The sequence below is a fragment of the Bombina bombina genome, chromosome 1, assembly GCF_027579735.1.
Source record: "Bombina bombina isolate aBomBom1 chromosome 1, aBomBom1.pri, whole genome shotgun sequence".
NCBI classification, from domain to species: Eukaryota; Metazoa; Chordata; class Amphibia; order Anura; family Bombinatoridae; genus Bombina; species Bombina bombina.
The window spans coordinates 458,895,553-458,914,108 of NC_069499.1; the positions used below are offsets into that span (position 1 = coordinate 458,895,553).

At 37.4% G+C, this 18,556-nt stretch overlaps 1 protein-coding gene across 2 annotated transcripts in view; it reads right to left on the reverse strand.

The window, feature by feature from the left end:
- Nucleotides 1-592: 592 nt before the first annotated feature.
- The window catches only part of OLA1 (Obg like ATPase 1), a 599,482-nt gene continuing 581,518 nt past the window's right edge, over nt 593-18,556 (reverse strand). For both annotated transcript variants that reach the window (XM_053698455.1, XM_053698454.1), the window contains exon 11: nt 593-1,103. In XM_053698455.1, coding sequence (XP_053554430.1) covers nt 1,002-1,103 — 102 coding nt within the window. In that variant the 3' untranslated portion in view covers nt 593-1,001. The remainder of the gene's footprint in view (nt 1,104-18,556) is intronic.

An 18,556-nucleotide genomic window follows, 5' to 3' on the forward strand; every position in this document is an offset into this window, starting at 1 on the left:
ATTGCGCCTCAAATGCTAAAATTAAATTTCAAGATCGCCTTGCAGAAGCTCACTTTTTTTTTTACAATCTAGTGAACCTGTCTTGCTTTATCTCTTGAGGGATAAATGCACTAATATATATTTTGTAGGGATCACTGTATTGATATAACCTGCAGCAAAGACAAGTGTCTTTGTGACCAGCAGCTTAACTGTTTACCGGAGTACTGAACTGTGAAAGACACTAGACACATACACACACACTACAATTCAGCAACAGATAAGAAAAAAAAAGTATTGACATGTCGCCATACAAAGTATGTTTGGCTTTCATTGATAAACTGATAAAAAATGGTTATCAAAAGTGTTGCCTATTGCTTTCAAGTATATATACACTTTCAATTTTGTAGAATAAAAAAAATAAAATAAAACGCATTGGAAATGTAATCTTCTGATTTTCATGAAAGACTCACTTTCAGACAATTGCAGCTGCCCAATACTGCCAGTTACTGTATCATACACGTCTTAAAATTCTGTAATCAGCATCTAGCAGGTGCTGTATCGCATTCGCCACACCACAGCCCCTCAATACAGACATCCCCAAACACACAGAGGCTGGTTTTGTCAAATGTTTTATTGAGTGTAGACATCTGGAGTACTGTAAAACATGCATTATCTGTAGATTCAAAAAGGAGCTAGCCACATTGTCCTCACTGTCAGATGTGTCAGGCTTGGCATACATGATGGAGATTAATGAAGTATCAGGAGAGTACTGTGATTCCTGAAAAGCCTCTATGATTCTGAAGTAGGATCTTAATCATTTCAAAAGCACATTTACTGAACTTGTATTTTCTCTGGAGGCGACACATTTAATTTCAAAACAAACAGAATTATTTTTTTTTGCTGAGGGGAGGGTCAAAATGTCTTCCTTTCTCGTTAGATTTGTTTTCTGAAGAATAAAAAAAAAATGTTCCTGAAAAAGCAAAAGGGGCAATTGAATTTCCACTTCTACATCAATGCTAAAATTATTTCTTTTTGGGTTGTTGAGGTGTATTAAATTTAAAGAAGATAATGTCTCCGTCTTCCACAATGTAATTTCTGCCTTGCTGTCTGTATTTTCCGGCAGCCTGGAAAAGAACAAAAGCAATACACAGCAATGTTAGCGGTTCATTTCCATACCTGCTTTTTCAAGTAAAATAAAAATGCATGCATTTGCTTTACACTGGGAAACAAGATAATACATTAGAAAGTATGTTCAAGACAAAAAAAACATAAGGAAAAGAAAAAAATAGCAAAAGTGCTGAATCACATATATAAAAAATTCTATAAAATATACATAAGTGTTTTTAAAGCAGCATTCTAATGCAAAAATGACATGCTCAAAATTATTACAGCATGGTATTTTTGAATTACGGACTGCAAACAGGTTAAACACATTGGTAATGTTCCTCTCAGAAGTCACAAGCACTGGCAACCCCCCAGCAAAACACTACAGGTAACTGGTCACTATATACAACGGCTGCTTCTCATTGGCTCACAAGCCGTATTCTGCTATAGAGCTGCAGTGCTTCTGCTACTATACAGGAAGCCAACTATTTAACCATTTTGCAGGGTAAGATCAGTAATGTAAAAATGACATGCTAGAGCAATTTAATGTCATGTCTCTGGAATAGAAAGTCCCTTTAATCCCAGTAATGGTCTTTTTATTATAGTAGAAATAAATGTTACAACTGAAGAGTTGCTCACCAGACTATTGGTCTATTCCAATACATAAGAGCCATTAAAAGAGGTTTGCATTGGTTTTCTAATTTATTCTTAACTTTTCTCCACAAAAACCTCTCAGATAACGTACACTGAAACTGACTAACTGCATTTAAATCCTTCAGAAAGCTATTTTTTCAAAAACGATTTTGCATGATTTTTTCAAATACAGGTAGCCCTCAGTTTACACCGGGGTTAGGTTCCAGAAGGAATGGTTGTAAATTGAAACCGTTGTAAATTGAAACCCAGTTATAATGTAAGTCAATGGGAAGTGAGGGATATAGGTTCCAGGCCCCTCTCAAAATTGTCATAAGTAACACCTAATACATTGTTTTTAAAGCTTTGAAATGAAGACTTTAAATGCTAAACAGCATTATAAACCTAATAAAATAATCATACAACACAAAATATATAATTAAACTAAGTTAAATGAACAAAAACATTTGCTAAACAGCATTATAAACCTAATAAAATAATCACACAACAAAGACTTCACTTGCATTTTTCTGCAAACAGCTCTTTCTATGCATTCAAATCTGGACTGATTTATTGACAGGAAGATCTTGTTACTTTGAAATCTGCTTGATAGCTCAGGTCTGGTTAAACTGATTAATTTCAGCTTGCTTGGCTTTGCTGCAACAAAAGCAGACGGCTCCACCTACTGGCTTTTTTAATAAATGCACTGCTTCTGAATGCTTTTCAATAGCAGTCACATGACTGGAACAAAAGGTTGTTATTCTGAAACGGTGTAAATTGAACCGTTGTAAAACGAGGGCCATCTTGTATATCTTATCTAACAGCCATGAACACATCAAATTCATCAGGCCTGTACTGCACTGCCTATTTTGATTATTTTAAGATTTGTTTTTTTAAAAAAAAAAGGTTTATATTTTTTCACGCATGATCAGCTGGCGTTAAAAACACAATACCACACTGTATAAAGAAAAAAGAATATAGCTTTGTATGTGAAAGGAAGTAGATCATTAATATCAGTAATATATAGTCTTTCAAGAAAATATACTCTAACAATTTTAATTATTGTGCAGTTACTATGAATTTAATCCCTTTGTAGGGCGTTAAACACAGTTATTTTCAAAGTCAGCTCCAGAACACTAATGCACTACTGTGAGCTAGCTGAAAACATCTGGTGAGCCAGTGAAAAAGGCATTTGTGTGTAACCACCAATCCCCATTTAGTTCTCTTTAGGTCATTGCTGCAGCTTAGCATATGCACATATGCTTGTCAACAACTTCTACCAAAGAAATACATCTGATAATAGAAGAATTTAAATGGGTGTTTTAAATGTACATGCTCTATCTAAATCATGAAAGCTTTCATGCCCCTTTAAAAAAAAAAATTATGCTTACCTGATAATTTCATTTCCATCTGTGGGAGGAGAGTCCACGGCTTCATTCATTACTTGTGGGAATTAAGAACCTGGCCACCAGGAGGCGGCAAAGACACCCCAGCCAAAGGCTTAAATACCTCCCCCACTCCCCTCATCCCCCAGTCATTCTGCCAAGGGAACAAGGAACAGTAGGAGAAATATCAGGGTATAAAAGGTGCCAGAAGAACAAAAATAAATTTAGGTTCGCCCACCGGAGAAACGGGCGGGAGCTGTGGACTCTCCTCCCACAGATGAAAATGAAATTATCAGGTAAGCATAATTTATGTTTTCCATCTTAATGGGAGGAGAGTCCACAGCTTCATTTATTACTTGTGGGAAACAAATACCCAAGCTCTAGAGGACACTGAATGAAAAAAACCGGGAGGGCAAAAAGGAGGCGGACCCTAATCTAAGGGCACCACAGCCTGTAAAACCTTTCTCCCAAAGCCGAAGCAAACACATTTGTAAAATTTAGCAAAAGTATGTAAGGAGGACCAAGTAGCCGCCTTACAAATCTGCTCTAGAGGCCTCATTCTTAAAGGCCCATGAAGAGGCCACAGCCCTAGTATAGTGAGACGTAATTCTCTGAGAAGGCTTATGTCCCGCTGTCTCATAGGCCAAGCGGATAATGCTCCTCAAACAAAAAAGATAAGGAAGTGGAAGAGGCCCTCTGCCCCTTGCGCTTCCCCGAATACACAACAAATGAAGACTAAGTCTGTCTATTCTTTTGTGGCCTGAAGATAGAACTTCAAGGCTCAAACCACATCCAAATTATGAAGCAACCTTTCCATTGAAGAAGAAGGGTTAGGACACAAGGAAGGAACTACTATTTCCTGATTGATGTTCCGATTCGACACAACCTTGGGAAGAAATCCCAACCCAGTGTGAAGAACAGCCATATCGGCGTGAAAAAACAGGTAATGAGGCTCACATTACAAGGCCGCCAACTCAGAGACTCTGCGTGCCGATGCAATAGCCAGTAGGAATAGAACCTTCCAGGAAAGAATTTTAATGTTAAGCAAATGCATAGGCTCAAATGGAGCCCTCTGCAAAATCTTAAGTACCAAGTTTAAACTCCAAGGGGGAGTGGAATTTCTAAGGACAGGCATGATTCTAGACAGAGCCTGAACAAAGGACTGAATATCAGGAAGTTCCGCAAGCTTAACAGTACAGATAAAGCCGAAATCTGTCCATTTAAGGAACTGGCGGCAAGTCCCTTCTCCAACCCATCCTGGAGGAAGGACAGGATCCTGGATACCCTAACCTTATGCCAGGGATATCCATGATCCTCACACCAGGACAAGTAGGTCCTCCACACCTTATGAAAGATGCGACGAGTGAGCGGTTAACTGGCTTGAATGAGAGTATCAATCACTCTCTTGGCTAGGACTAAGCGTTCAATCTCCACGCAGTCAGCCTCAGAGAATCGAGATTATGATGTAGAAAGGGACCCTAAACTAGCAGATCTCTGCGACAAGGTAACCTCCATATAGGAGACTATGACATCCCCACCAGATCCGCAAACCACGTCCTACGTGGCCATGACAGAGCAATCAGAATAGCTGAAGCTTGCTCCTGGTAGGTAGAAGTGGCAACGGTGGAAATATTTAGACTAGGTTGAACTCCCAAGGCACCTCTAAGGCATCCATCAGCTCTGCCTGGGGATCCCTGGACCACGACCCGTATCTGGGTAGCTTGAAGTTAAATCTGGACGGCATGAGATCTATCTCCGGCGTCCCCCATCAGTTGCAGATCTCTGCAAACACCTCGGGATGGAGAGACCATTCACCCGGATGAAACGATTGTCTGTTGAGAAAATCCGCTTCCCAGTTGTCCACACCCGCAATGTGGATCGTTGATGGCGAGCAGTTGTGGTTCTCCGTTCATTCCAGAATCCAAGATACTTCCCTCATGGCTAGGGAGCTTCTCGTTCCCCCCTGATGGTTGATGTAAGCCACCGAGGTAATGTTGTCTGACTGGAATCTGATGAATCGGGACAACCCCAGGAGGGGCCAAGCCCTCAGAGCATGGAAGATTGATCGAAGTTCCAGAATATTGATCGGGAGAAGTGACTCCTCTCGAGTCCACCTGCCCTGTGCCTTCCTGGCACCCCAAACATCTCCCCATCCTGACAGACTTGTGTCCGTGGTCACACTCTCCCAGGATGGTCTCAAGAAGGATGTGCCCGGGACAGTTGTCCCGGACAGATCCACCAAGAGAGGGATTCCCTAGTTCGGTTGTCCAGAGAGATCTGTTGGGATAGAGCTAAGTGATCACTGTTCCATTGTCTCAACATGCACAACTGAAGAGGTCTGAGATGGAACCTGGCATATGGAATGACATCTATGCTGGATACCATGAGCCCAATCACCTCCATACACCGGCAAAAAAGATGGCATTGAGGAGGTCTGAAGGGCAAGACAGCTGGAGGCAATCTTGCAACGTCTCTGATCTGTCAGGAATATCTTCATGGATATGGAGTCTATTATCGTACCCAGGAATTCCACTCTGTTGCTGGAAACCAGGGAACTCTTTCCTACGTTAATCTTCCATCCATGAGATCGAAGGAGAAGAGCCCTTCAATGGTCTTCTGCGAGACTGCAGGACGGAGAATGGACCAGGATGTTGTCCAGATAAGGTGCCACTGCAAAAACCTCTTGCTCTCGCCACTGCAAGCTGCGCTCCCAGAACCTTCGTAAAGACTCTTGGGGCAGTCGCCAGGCCGAATGGTAGGGCCACAAATTGGAAGTGTTTGTCCAGAAATGCAAATCTTAGGAACCTGAAGTGATCCTTGTGGATTATTCTGAAAAAATCTGGACACAGTCTCGCCCTCTTAGCCTCTCAAAACAGACTGAGATCTCTCCACTCAGTCAAAAAGAAAACAAATATTAGATTTTATGAGTGGCGCTACCAAGCTGAGGGTACGAATAAAAATTCCTTAAATAAGTCTGTATATATATATATATATATTAATTACCATGTATCACACTTTGAGTCAATATTCTAAAGATAATGTTGTATAGCTTAAAATTAGCTTATATATGTATAATAAATCACAATGAATGAATTGTATATAAACTAATATTTATTCAGTTACCCAATACTGATTCATTGCTGTATTAGTGTTAAACGATATATTGAAACATATAAATAGTAACAAGTTGTGGCCACAACTAATAGTTAAAAACAATTTCCCTAATAAAGGCAATACCTTAATTGATGCTATAATCGCTCAGATAATTGCCTTATACCTAAAAATAGTAAGTGCAGTAATTTTAAATACAATGTGCAAAGTGAAGGACAAAAAAATTGTTAACCAATTTTCAATGTCGTTTAGAAAAATAAATAAAAAGTGACCAATATATATATGGTATTTGCCGGCTTATAAAGTTTCAAATGAAGAATAAAAAGTGTTCGTGTTGAACCCTGAATTAAAAAGTGAGGTATTTTCCCAAGTCCCCAGAATAACAATCCTTTTGTATTTTGATTGTGTGCTTTCTTAAAGTGGAGAGACAATAGATGGTCTTCAAATCCTCTTTCTATATTATTTAAATGCTGTCTTATTCTATCCCTTAGGGGTTGTCCCGTTTGACCTAAATACTGTCTCTTACAGGGACATTGGATTAGGTAGACCACATTCGTATCTGTACATTTGATGATGTCCCTAATTTTTAATTTAAAATCTGAATTGGTTGATTCCACCAGTTTACATCTATTACTAAACTTGCACGCCTTGCATTCGTGACATGGATAAAAACCTTCAAGGGTATTACCTAATACATCTTTATTCATATTTCCCTTATTGAATTCACAGGGAGATAATATGGATTTGAGATTTTTTGATCTTCGATATATGATTTGTGTCTTTGATTGTGTAATTTCACTTAGAAAGGGATCTTTTTGAACATAATGCCAATGTTTGTGAAGAATTTTTTTAATGATTCTAAAATCTGAATTATATTGAGTGATGAATACAGTGTCGTTTAGTGTCTCTTGTTTTCAGGGAGCTTGTTTATCTTTAGATATAGGCCCTCTCTATCACATTATTTAGCATTAATCAATGCTTCTTTAATTAATTCTGTGTCATATCCCCTTTCTATTAATTTATTCTCCAAGACCAAAGCTTGTGTTTCAAAATCTTCTATATCTGAACAGTTTTTTTTTTTTTTTTCGGGATATTTAGTTTCCATCGGTCGTTATGGCAGCTATTAAAATATAATTATTCGAATCTACTGGTTTAAAAAAGGTTTTTGTCAATCTCATTATTTTTAATTTCTACTGTGATGTCTAAGTAGTTAATAAGTTTGGTACTGTGCTCATATGTAAAGGATAGGCCCCATCCATTCTGATTTAGATCCTCCATTAACACATTAAGCAGATCTAAACCTCCAGTCCATATGAAAAAAAGGTCATCTATATATCTTTTGAAGAGTACGAGGTTTGCGCTCCAGGGTGCGTCTAATATAGTTTCTTGTTCGAATTTTCCCATAAATAAATCAGCATAACTGGGCGCAAACCTCGTACCCATCGCAGTTCCCTTCTTTTGTAAAAAGAATTGCCCATTAAAATTAAAATAATTATTATTTAATATAAAATCTATACATTGTAGAATGAAGTCTGCCTGAGGGATGGGCATATTCTCATCATTATGTAAAAAATATTTTATGGCATTCATACCTAAATTATGTTGGATATTCGCATATAAGGAACTTACATCGCAAGTTACTAGTAGTAAATTCTCCTTCCAATCTATTTCTTTGAGACCATTTAGAAAGTCAGTTGAGTCTTTTAGATATGTAGGAAGTTTCCTCACAAAAGGCTGTAGGAACATACTGGGAGAGGTTCGATGTGAGGGAATAGATTCCAGAGATTATGGGTCTACCGGGGGGTTTGAAGCAGAACTTATTGTAAATTTCGCTTCCCTTACCCCAGGAGGGCTTAATGCGGAATTAGACCTTAATCCTTTTATACAACTCCCTTTTTAAATAATCCCTTTTAAAAAAATCCCCTTTTTTAAATATCCCTCATTGCAGCCTCTGTGTTTTTAGTCTATTTGTCCTATAATATTAAGATAATGATATACATTAGTTCTCATGAACAGATAGTGATGGAATACATTTTTAACCATTGTTATGAAATATTAGTTTATTCCCCTATTAAAATATGGACCCTTTAAATGGACTTTGTTATATAAGGGAAAATTATTAATTTTTTCTATATTAATTTTTTCTATATGATTCTCTTATTGAACCTTTGTATTATTTTTTTAATTTTTTATATAAATTTTTATATTAATTTTTTCTATATATGATCATGTTTTCATATTGTATATGTACAAATTTTCATACCTTTCTCTATATGAATGTTTATATGGAATTTTTTTAGACGAACTCTTAATGACAATTTTTAATATGGATTTTTAAATATGGATTTTTACGTGAATTTCCTATAAGCTTTTTTCACTAACATTTTTAATCCATTTAAAAGTTTTTTCTCCCTTTCTTATTTAAATTATATCCCTTATTGGAGAACCTGTTATTAATTTTATTAATTGGTTATGTATCACCTTTGGATATTAGGATATATTTGTATAATAAACGTAGAATAATGTTACTATCCTAGCGATATTAGTGCGATTTAGATAGGAGGACTGAATATAATTTAAACTCAGATATATATATTAGTTGTCTCCATCCGTTATTATAATTAGATATTAACATTCTAAGCAACAGACCTTTAAGACCCAGCTGTATCATACCGGTCCTACATACGGGGATTTGGAACTGTTTAAAAGGAACACTTATACTCCACAGAAAACATCTTGATAAAGGCACTACTGGTGCTGAAACGCGAAGAAAGGAGATTCTTGTGGAGTCATCAAATTTTTCCTACTGACAAACCAACCTCAAAAGACCCGGATGACTCGTGACCGGGAGGATTAAGGAAACGGCATTCAAACCGCACCTACAGACAAGATAGCGGTAAACATACGGATTGAGGCTGTTAAAGGCAGTGAAGCAGCTGTGAGTATTTCCACCACGTACAGCACTAACGCTGGTCAGGGAACACAGCCAGGTAAGTCTAACAGCAGAAGTATAAAGCCGCACTGAAGCCTAATATGTCCTAACTGGATCTCAATACCAGCATACACATTATTGTTCTTATTGTATTATATCTGCACATCATCACGATCTTTTAAACTGCAGGGTAACAAACCCGCCCATTTGCACATAACTGAGACTGTTCATCTTAAGTTTCTCACGCTGCATAAGCAGACACACTAAGTTTGTTAGGTCTGAACCAGAGACTAGCCACTAAATGAACTACCAATACCTCACTTTAAAGGTTTAATTCAGGGTTCAACACGAACACTTTTTATTCTTCATTTGAAACTTTATAAGCCGGCAAATACCATATGTATATTGGTCACTTTTTATTTATTTTTCTAAACGACATTGAAAATTGGTAAACAATTTTTTTGTACTTCACTTTGCACATTGTATTTAAAATTACTGCACGTACTATTTTTAGGTATAAGGCAATTATCTGAGCGATTCTAGCATCAATTAAGGTATTGGATTTATTAGGGAAATTGTTTTTAACTATTAGTTGTGGCCACAACTTGTTACTATTTATATGTTTCAATATATCGTTTAACACTAATACAACAATTAATCAGTATTGGGTAACTGAATAAATATTTGTTTATTTATATACAATTCATTCATTGTGATTTATTATACATATATAAGCCAATTTTCTATGCAACATTATCTTTAGAATATTGACTCAAAGTGTGATACATGGTAATTAATATATATATATACACAGACTTATTTAAGGAATTTTTATTCGTACCCTCAGCTTGGTAGCGCCACTCATAAAATCTAATATTTGATCCTTGTGGATTGGCACGTGAAGGTAAGCATCCTTCAAATCTATTGTAGTCATGAACCGATCCCTCAAGCACTCTATAAAGGCATCTCTTTTCGCTGGTCTTGATGGTAGGTTTGACAGGAGGAATCTGCCCCTGGGCAGATGAGTCTTGAACCCTATCCTGTAACCCTGGGCGATGACCTCCAGAACATCACCTATCCAAGCCTCCACAAAAAGAGATAGTCAGCCCCCTATGCGATCCAGGGACAGATCGGGGGCTGCCCCCTTCATGCCAATTTTGTCTTGGCGGGCTACTTGCTCTGCTTGGCCTTGTTCCAAGATTGAGCTGGCTTTCAAGATCCCTTGGACTGCTCTGTTTTCGCGGCTGGCTGCTGGCGTTGGGACTTTTCCGAATGAAAGGGACGAAAAGTAGACCCCTTAGGCTTATTCTTCTTATCCTGCAATAGGAAAGTACCTTTGCCCCCCGTGACCGTGGATATGATAGAGTCTAGGCCTGGACCAAAAATAACTTTCCCTTGAAATGGGAGGGATAGTAATCTAGACTTGGAAGTCATGTCAGCAGACCATGACTTTAACAACCAAGCCCTACGGGCTAGAACAGAAAAACCTGATGTCTTAGCATTTTGGCGAATAATCTGCATATTTGCATCACAGATGAATTAGCTACCCTTAAGGCCTTAATTTGTTCCTGTATCTCCTCGAGGGGAGTCTCCACCTCGACCATAGCTGACAGATCGTCACACCAGTAGGTAGCAGCTCCAGCCACCACAGTGACTGCCGCTGCCGGTTGAAAAACAAACCCTGTGAGCTGAAACATCTTTCTCAACATAGATTCAAATTTTTTATTCATGGAATCCTTGAACAAAGAGCTATCTTCGAGTGGGATAGTTATGCACTTAGCGAGCATGGATATAGCACCATCCACCTTAGGGATGGCCCCCCCATAGCTCAAGCTGCGAGTCCGGAACGGGGAACAGTATTTTCAAAGAAGTAGAGGGGGAAAAGGACGAGCCAAGTTTCTCCTATTTGTTCTTAATAATATTAGACATCATAATGGGGACCGGGAAGGTCTGAGGCACCACCCTGTCCTCGTAAACCCTATCTAGCTTAGGGATCAAAGGTTCCTCTGGCAGTTTCCGTTCCGGAACCTCTAACGTAGCAAGCACCTCTTTCAGCAGAAAGCACAAATGCTCCATCTTAAACTTAAAGTCTGGCTCCTCCGCAGCTGGATGTCTAGATGTCACCAATTCCGACCCAGAAAGAGCATCCTCATGAAGAGTCGGAGTCATCCTCATCAGCGGATAATCTGTCAGAGACATCCAACGGAGTAGATGACCCCTGGGACAGATAGCTATGTTTCACCTTTCGCTTGCGCTTAGCAGGGCGTGACAAAGCATTAAAAGCCACAGAAACCGCCGTTTGTAACTGATCAGCGAAATCTGACGGCCAAAGGGCCCCTCCCGCGGGAGGATTAGTAGCGCCCTGGGAAGCTGCATGTGTAATCGTAGATGAATGTAGGAAACGCACCTCGCAGGACGGAGAACCCTCAGAGGTGGACGGCTCAGTTGTACTAAATATCTTATTCTTTTTAGATATTGCAAATTTTATCAAAGCTTGTGGAACATAGTTGAGCAGGCAGATCAACCGGGACCTCCTCACAATAAACAGTTATTAGATTTGGATAAAGAGGTAGTACCCTCTAACATATCAGAGTCCTCCATAGCTTGCGCCTTTATTACGGACTAGATAGAAATTAAATGGCACCTTTATACCCAATGGCCGGTGCACTGACCACCTCCTATGACCCGGACCACAGAGAAAACGCTTCCTCTCCTGCAACTGCCAGTCAAGACAGAGGAAGTTAAAGAGGCCACACCCAGTCACATGGAGTGCCATGCAGGACCGCCCCTGCACTAAAGAGAAAAACGCACCAAAAAAGGCTGCATCAATATCTCCCTAAGGAAACTGACTGTTCACACATTGCCAGAGCCTAATCTCACACATGTGGCAGCATTAAACACAATAAAGAATATTATGCATAACCCCCCCTGTTCAATAACCCCCTTTTCAATGATATTAACCCTTGATTCTATACAGATAAAAGGAGACACACTGTGACCCTGTCTTCTTGCATAATCATATGTGTATTAATGATGATCTTACCAGAATCTATGCTGTGGAACAGGAACACGGCCTTTCAAGTGTGACAGAGTAGTAGCATCGCTCCTGACATGGACTTGAGAGCAGAAAGCAGGCAGCGAAACTCGTGAACGCTGATTGCTTATGGAGCTGTTAATCTAAATCGGGATGGTTTCACAGAAAGACTCTCCCTGCATCTCCGGATTCTAACTTTCATCCATGCTCTCCCTGAAAGGCTGACAGGACTATTTAAAACTCCAATCCCATTCCGAAGAGTACTACACCTCCATGAGAGACTACTCCGAATCTTCCATCACCTCTCTGCCAACCTCCTGTGATAAAAGGCAAAGAATAACTGAGGGATGAGGGGAGTGGGGGAGGTATTTAAGCCTTTGGTTGGGGTGTCTTTGCCTCCTCCTGGTGGCCAGGTTCTTAATTCCCACAAGTAATGAATGAAGCCGTGGACTCTGCTCCCATTAAAGGGACAGTCTAGGCCAAAATAAACTTTCATGATTCAGATAGAGCATGTAATTTTAAACAATTTTCCAATTTACTTTTATCACCAATTTTGCTTTGTTCTCTTGGTATTCTTAGTTGAAAGCTTAACCTAGGAGGTTCATATGCTAATTTCTTAGACCTTGAAGCCCACCTCTTTCAGATTGCATTTTAACAGTTTTTCACCACTAGAGGGTGTTAGTTCAAGTATTTCATATAGATAACACTGTGCTCGTGCACGAGAAGTTATCTGGGAGCAGGCACTGATTGGCTAGACTGCAAGTCTGTGAAAAGAACTGAAAAAAGGGACAGTTTGCAGAGGCTTAGATACAAGATAATCACAGAGGTTAAAAGTATATTATTATAAATGTGTTAGTTATGCAAAACTGGGAAATGGGTAATAAAGGGATTATCTATCTTTTAAAACAATAACAATTCTGGTGTAGACTGTCCCTTTAAGATGGAAATACTTTTCTTGTTTTAGAGGTATGTTAAATAGCTATTAAGTTATTTTAACTGGATGGTTGAATCTGTACTTTCACCAATATCACAATGAACTAGTACAACCACATTCGTTTTACCATAACATGTATATTCTCTTTTTCATTTAAAATGAACATTAAGAAAGCACATCACAGCTTAAAGGAACACTGAACCCAATTTTTTTCTTTCATGATTCAGACAGAGCAGGCAATTTAAAGCAACTTTCTCATTTACTACTATTATTAATTTTTCCTGTTCTCTTGGTATCTTTATTTGAAAAAGCAGTATTGTATGCGTACAAGCTGGCCCATTTTTGGTTCAGCATCCGAGTAGTGTTTGCGGATTGGTGGCTAAATGTAGCCATGAATAAGCAAGCGCTATCCAGGGTGATTAAACTAACATGGGCCGGCTCCTAAGCTTACATTACTGCTTTTTCAAATAAAGATACCAAGATAATGAAGAAAAATTGATAGTAGTAAATGAGAAAGTTGCTTAAAATTGCATGCTCTATCTGAATCATGAAAGAAAACACGTGGGACCCTTTTTTTTTTTTACTTGAGACAAGAACTGTACAACATAATTCATCTGTGCAAATTCTGGATGTGGGGAATAGGGAAATCTCTCAAGAGGAAGATCTCCTGGCATAAAAAGTTTGCAAATAAAAAAATTGGAACTGCTGGATCAAAAAGTCCCTATCTGCTGTCAGATTCATTGTTTTTATGTCTTGAGGATGATTGTCAATTAAAAAATGTATTTGCCCTTAATATGTCTGTGGGTACAAGTCCCTTCCATTTACAATCTCTGCATCTCACCTACCTCCATCTACCACTTAGATTGTTAACTCTCTAGGGATCAGAATCCTACAATCCTTCTGCCTCAGACTGCCTTCCCTGTCTTGTCATTATGTATTGTGCCCCTTGTACAGCACTGCCGCATCTGTTGGTTCATTGCAAATAAAGATAATAATAATAATAATAATATTGTCCACATAACTCTTCCTTGAGTTGCTGACCAAGGGCAAACTAGATTTTTTTTTTTTTAGTATTAATGCCTTAAATTAGCTTCACAACTGTAGAGGAATTAATTCCTCCCAAACTGGTTTACAGTCTAAATGAAAGGGGGAAAAAAGATGAATTGTATATTTAACTGGCCTTCAGATCATGTTGCAAGTATCTACGCACAACAGACATTCACAGCCACAGTGACCAAACAAGTTGTTCAAATATTAACACAAATGGATGTTCTTTGGTAACTGAAAATGTGTATGTGTGCTACTCTGATGCAATGCCACAAACACAACAAAACAATGCTGGCATTTCTTTTTTTTATTCATGCAATATGATTTAGCGAACAATGTTGCAAGTATCTACGCACAACAGACATTCACAGCCACAGTGACCAAACAAGTTGTTCAAATATTAACACAAATGGATGTTCTTTGGTAACTGAAAATGTGTATGTGTGCTACTCTGATGCAATGCCACAAACACAACAAAACAATGCTGGCATTTCTTTTTTTTATTCATGCAATATGATTTAGCGAACAATTAATTAAATGTGATGGTGTTCCTCTAAAAGCTCATGGGACCATTTAATCTATTTCCTTTGCTATCTGAAACAACTGGTTGAAAAATCAATACCATTTGTGAATCTTGAGTATGCATTAAACAAGACACGTCTAACCAGTTCATTTGCACTTGAAAGCAGCCATCTGTAGAAGCCAGCTTTGCCTAAGCAGATATGATTGCTAATAATGAAATATCCCTGTAGACTACAAAGCCCACACAGCGCTATTCAGTGTACAGTTCACAGCACTGGCATTAAATTAGTTATGCCGTGCTGGTGTTCTGGGGCAGGCAAATCTAACTTAAAGTGACCTATCTGAAAGGCCTTGCTTGGACCGCCACATACTTGGCCTATCCAATGTCACCATATTTTGATAAAGAATAAATTAATTTTTAAAAATAATGTTTGTTAAATTGTTGCATACACAACATCACAGGGGAATAAATAAAGATGTTTTGTGTTTCCTAGTTGATTAATATATAAAGTGTAAATGTAAAGTACAATTCTTCTCCATTGCAGAGTATAATGTAACACAATTAACAAGTATTTATATTTCATACCTGTCTTAAACTAGTCTGTTTTCTGACTACATACTATTAATACTGCTTTGTTCCCACTCCTGCTGCTAGTATATAGTAACACTCTTATGTTACAAAGTAAAGCTAAACACTGAACATAAATACATCCAAAATACCATGTATAATAGTAGCAACGTTCTGCATCTCCTGAGCCAATGGTGAGCAGCATACGCATGTAGCCATCAACCAATGCAATGTCCTGCTAAAGTATCTAGACAATATCAATATTGACATTTTATATATCAAGATGTGTTTTAAATTTTACTTTACTTTAATAAGTGTATCAAACTAGTTTAAGATCATAATAATTGATTCACATTTGAAGTGTTGATGACCAACAAGTAAAAATTAAAACAAAATATTAACAAATATAGTAAATAGTAAAGAGCAGTGGTATCAAGCTCATTGTATCCGGGGGCCAAGTGTTCTTCTCCCATGGGGGCCTGTTAAACAGAATGAGTGCTCTGGAACTGGATATAATAGAAACTGGAAGTGACATTTACTCAAGTAGTAGTGCAAGGGACTTTCATTATTTTTTTGCCCACTTTCCTGAAATTTCTGAAAATGATGAACTTTGCAATTCCTGTTAAAAATGGAAGTGAAGACTCTAGTGACCCGATTAGCACTGCCCCTAATTGGCTTTAGCAGAGAAGGAAGGAAACATAGATTATACCAGGTCCATGACCAATGCTTTATGGACATTAAAATATTAAACGTTTTCTACATTTTAAAAACAAAATTAATTTAAAAAAAAGATCGGCATAAAATACACAGGCTAATATCTGCTATGAATAGATAATTCTGTCTAGCATTTCTTTTAAGATATTGAACAGAATTAGGGCAAAGATCATAAAATACTTATGGTTTTCTCGCTGTAAGTGTAAATGCCATTTTGTTCTCAGTTTTTAGTGACACACAAGGTGCACAGTCAGTAAAAAAAATTAAAAAAAAAAAAATTGTTTGGATTTTGCAATATTTGCATCTTTAAAGTTGGGCAGTTTTAAAAGGGGATAGAGCCAAGTGTAAACAACAATTTCTTATGTCATTTAGGCAATGTCATAATACAGCTTATACATGCAAGGTAGTTTTATATAGTTTTTAATGCTTTTGTACAGGGCCGGATTTACAGCCCAGGTACCTGTAGGCACCAAAATCTGGCAGTGAAATAACAGCAGCGCGCATGTGTGGTGGCATCTTTGTTAAGGCCATGTCAAGCATTCCGCACGCGCGAGGTAGCCGGATGTCGCGCATGCGTAATATTCGCGGTGACTTTAACAAACATGGCTGCTATGCATACGCAGTGCTGTTATTTCACTGCTGGCGGCCATCTTAGTTAAAGGGACACTAAACCCCAAGAAATTATTTCATGATTCAGGTAGAGAATACAATTTTAAATAACTTTCCAAATTACTTCTATTATCTAATTTGCTTCATTATTTAGATATCCTTTGTTGAAGAAATAGCAATGCACATGGGTGAGCCAATCACACGAGGCCTCTATGTGCATCTACCAATCAGCAGCTACTGAGCATATCTAGATATGCTTTTCAGCAATGCATATCAAGAGAATGAAGCAAATTAGATAATAGAAGTAAATTCAAAAGTTGTTTAAAATGGCATGCTCTTTCTAAATCATGAAAGAAAAAATTTGAGTTTCATGTCCCTTTAAGGTCACCAGCTGACTTATTTATAATAGGCACAAGCCTACTATGCCTTATTATAAATCTGACCCTGCATATTATTGGCTAAGAGGTGAAAACATCACCTCATTGAAACGGGATAACCTCGCTGCAAATAAAGGAGCTTTCAGGGTGATTTTTTTTATACTTTATGACTAAAAGTCCCTTTTATTTGTAGCACTGGCAAATCCTAGCGTTTAAAAAATGCTAGGATTTACAATCACTTTAATTGCTCGTAATATTGAAATATCTAAAAATTGGGATTCAGAATATAGTTCAGGATCGAACTATAGCCTCTCTGCATGATAACAAGTACATAAGTAGAAAGGATAGGACATGACTACTTACTTACAAAGATTAAAAGTTTAAATTTAGATGTGCATGCAAACATTTCAAATTTGAATAGAAGCATTTTTTCAATATATATGAATGAAGTATTACTAATAATTAGCATTTAATTTCCGTGGCATAGGCACATTTACTATGCATGCCCCATCCACCATCACTAAAACACTATGGGCCAAATTACAAGTGGAGCGATAATTAACGCTCGAGCGTTAATTGCGCTAGAAGTAACCTTTTTGCGATTGTCGGGTATCCCTCATACTATGAATTGAAAGTAAACTGTTTTCGCTCGTGTGCAAAAAGCCGAACTTAGAATATCACATGCACGTTCATGTATTCCCCCATAGAAATCAATGGAACAAAAAAGTGGGGAAAAACCTAATACCTTACTCTTGCACAAACCAAATTGCATATTCTCATGTGCGCTAACCCGACATGAAAATATGAATATTTCACATTCCAATGTTCTTCACATAGCAGGATATTTTCTATTTACTCATAAATACATATTTCTACAAATATCTTGTATTTTTTTTGTACAATATATATATATATATATATATATATATATATATATATATAAAATACACATATATACACACATATACATATATATATATAGATGATTATATATAGGTATAAATATATACCGATATATATATATATATATATATATATATATATATATATATATATATATATATATATATATATATATATATATATATGAATATCTACTGAAAAATTCATAGAACATATTCTGCTATGTGCAGAACATTGATGTGTGAAATATTTACAGTAAGTATACACTATTAAATATGAATATTGCATAAATGTTTTTTCATGTTTTCATTTACTTAACTAAAAAGGTCTCCAATGCACTTCTATATATGTGTATTTGTGTATTTATATGTGTACATATGTCTGTAAATACACTTATAAATACATATGTACACATACAAATACAGGTAGCCCTCAGTTTACGCCGGGGTTAGGTTCCAGAAGGAATGGTTGTAAATCGAAACAGTTGTAAATTAAAACCCAGTTAATAATGTAAGTCAATGGGAAGTGAGGGAGTTAGGTTCCAGGTCCCTCTTAAAATTGGCATAAGTAACACCTAATACATTATTTTTAAAGCTTTGAAATGAAGACTTTAAATGCTAAACAGCATTATAAACCTAATAAAATAATCACACAACACAGACTTTACTTGCATTTTTCTGCAAACAGTTCTTTTCTATGCATTTCAA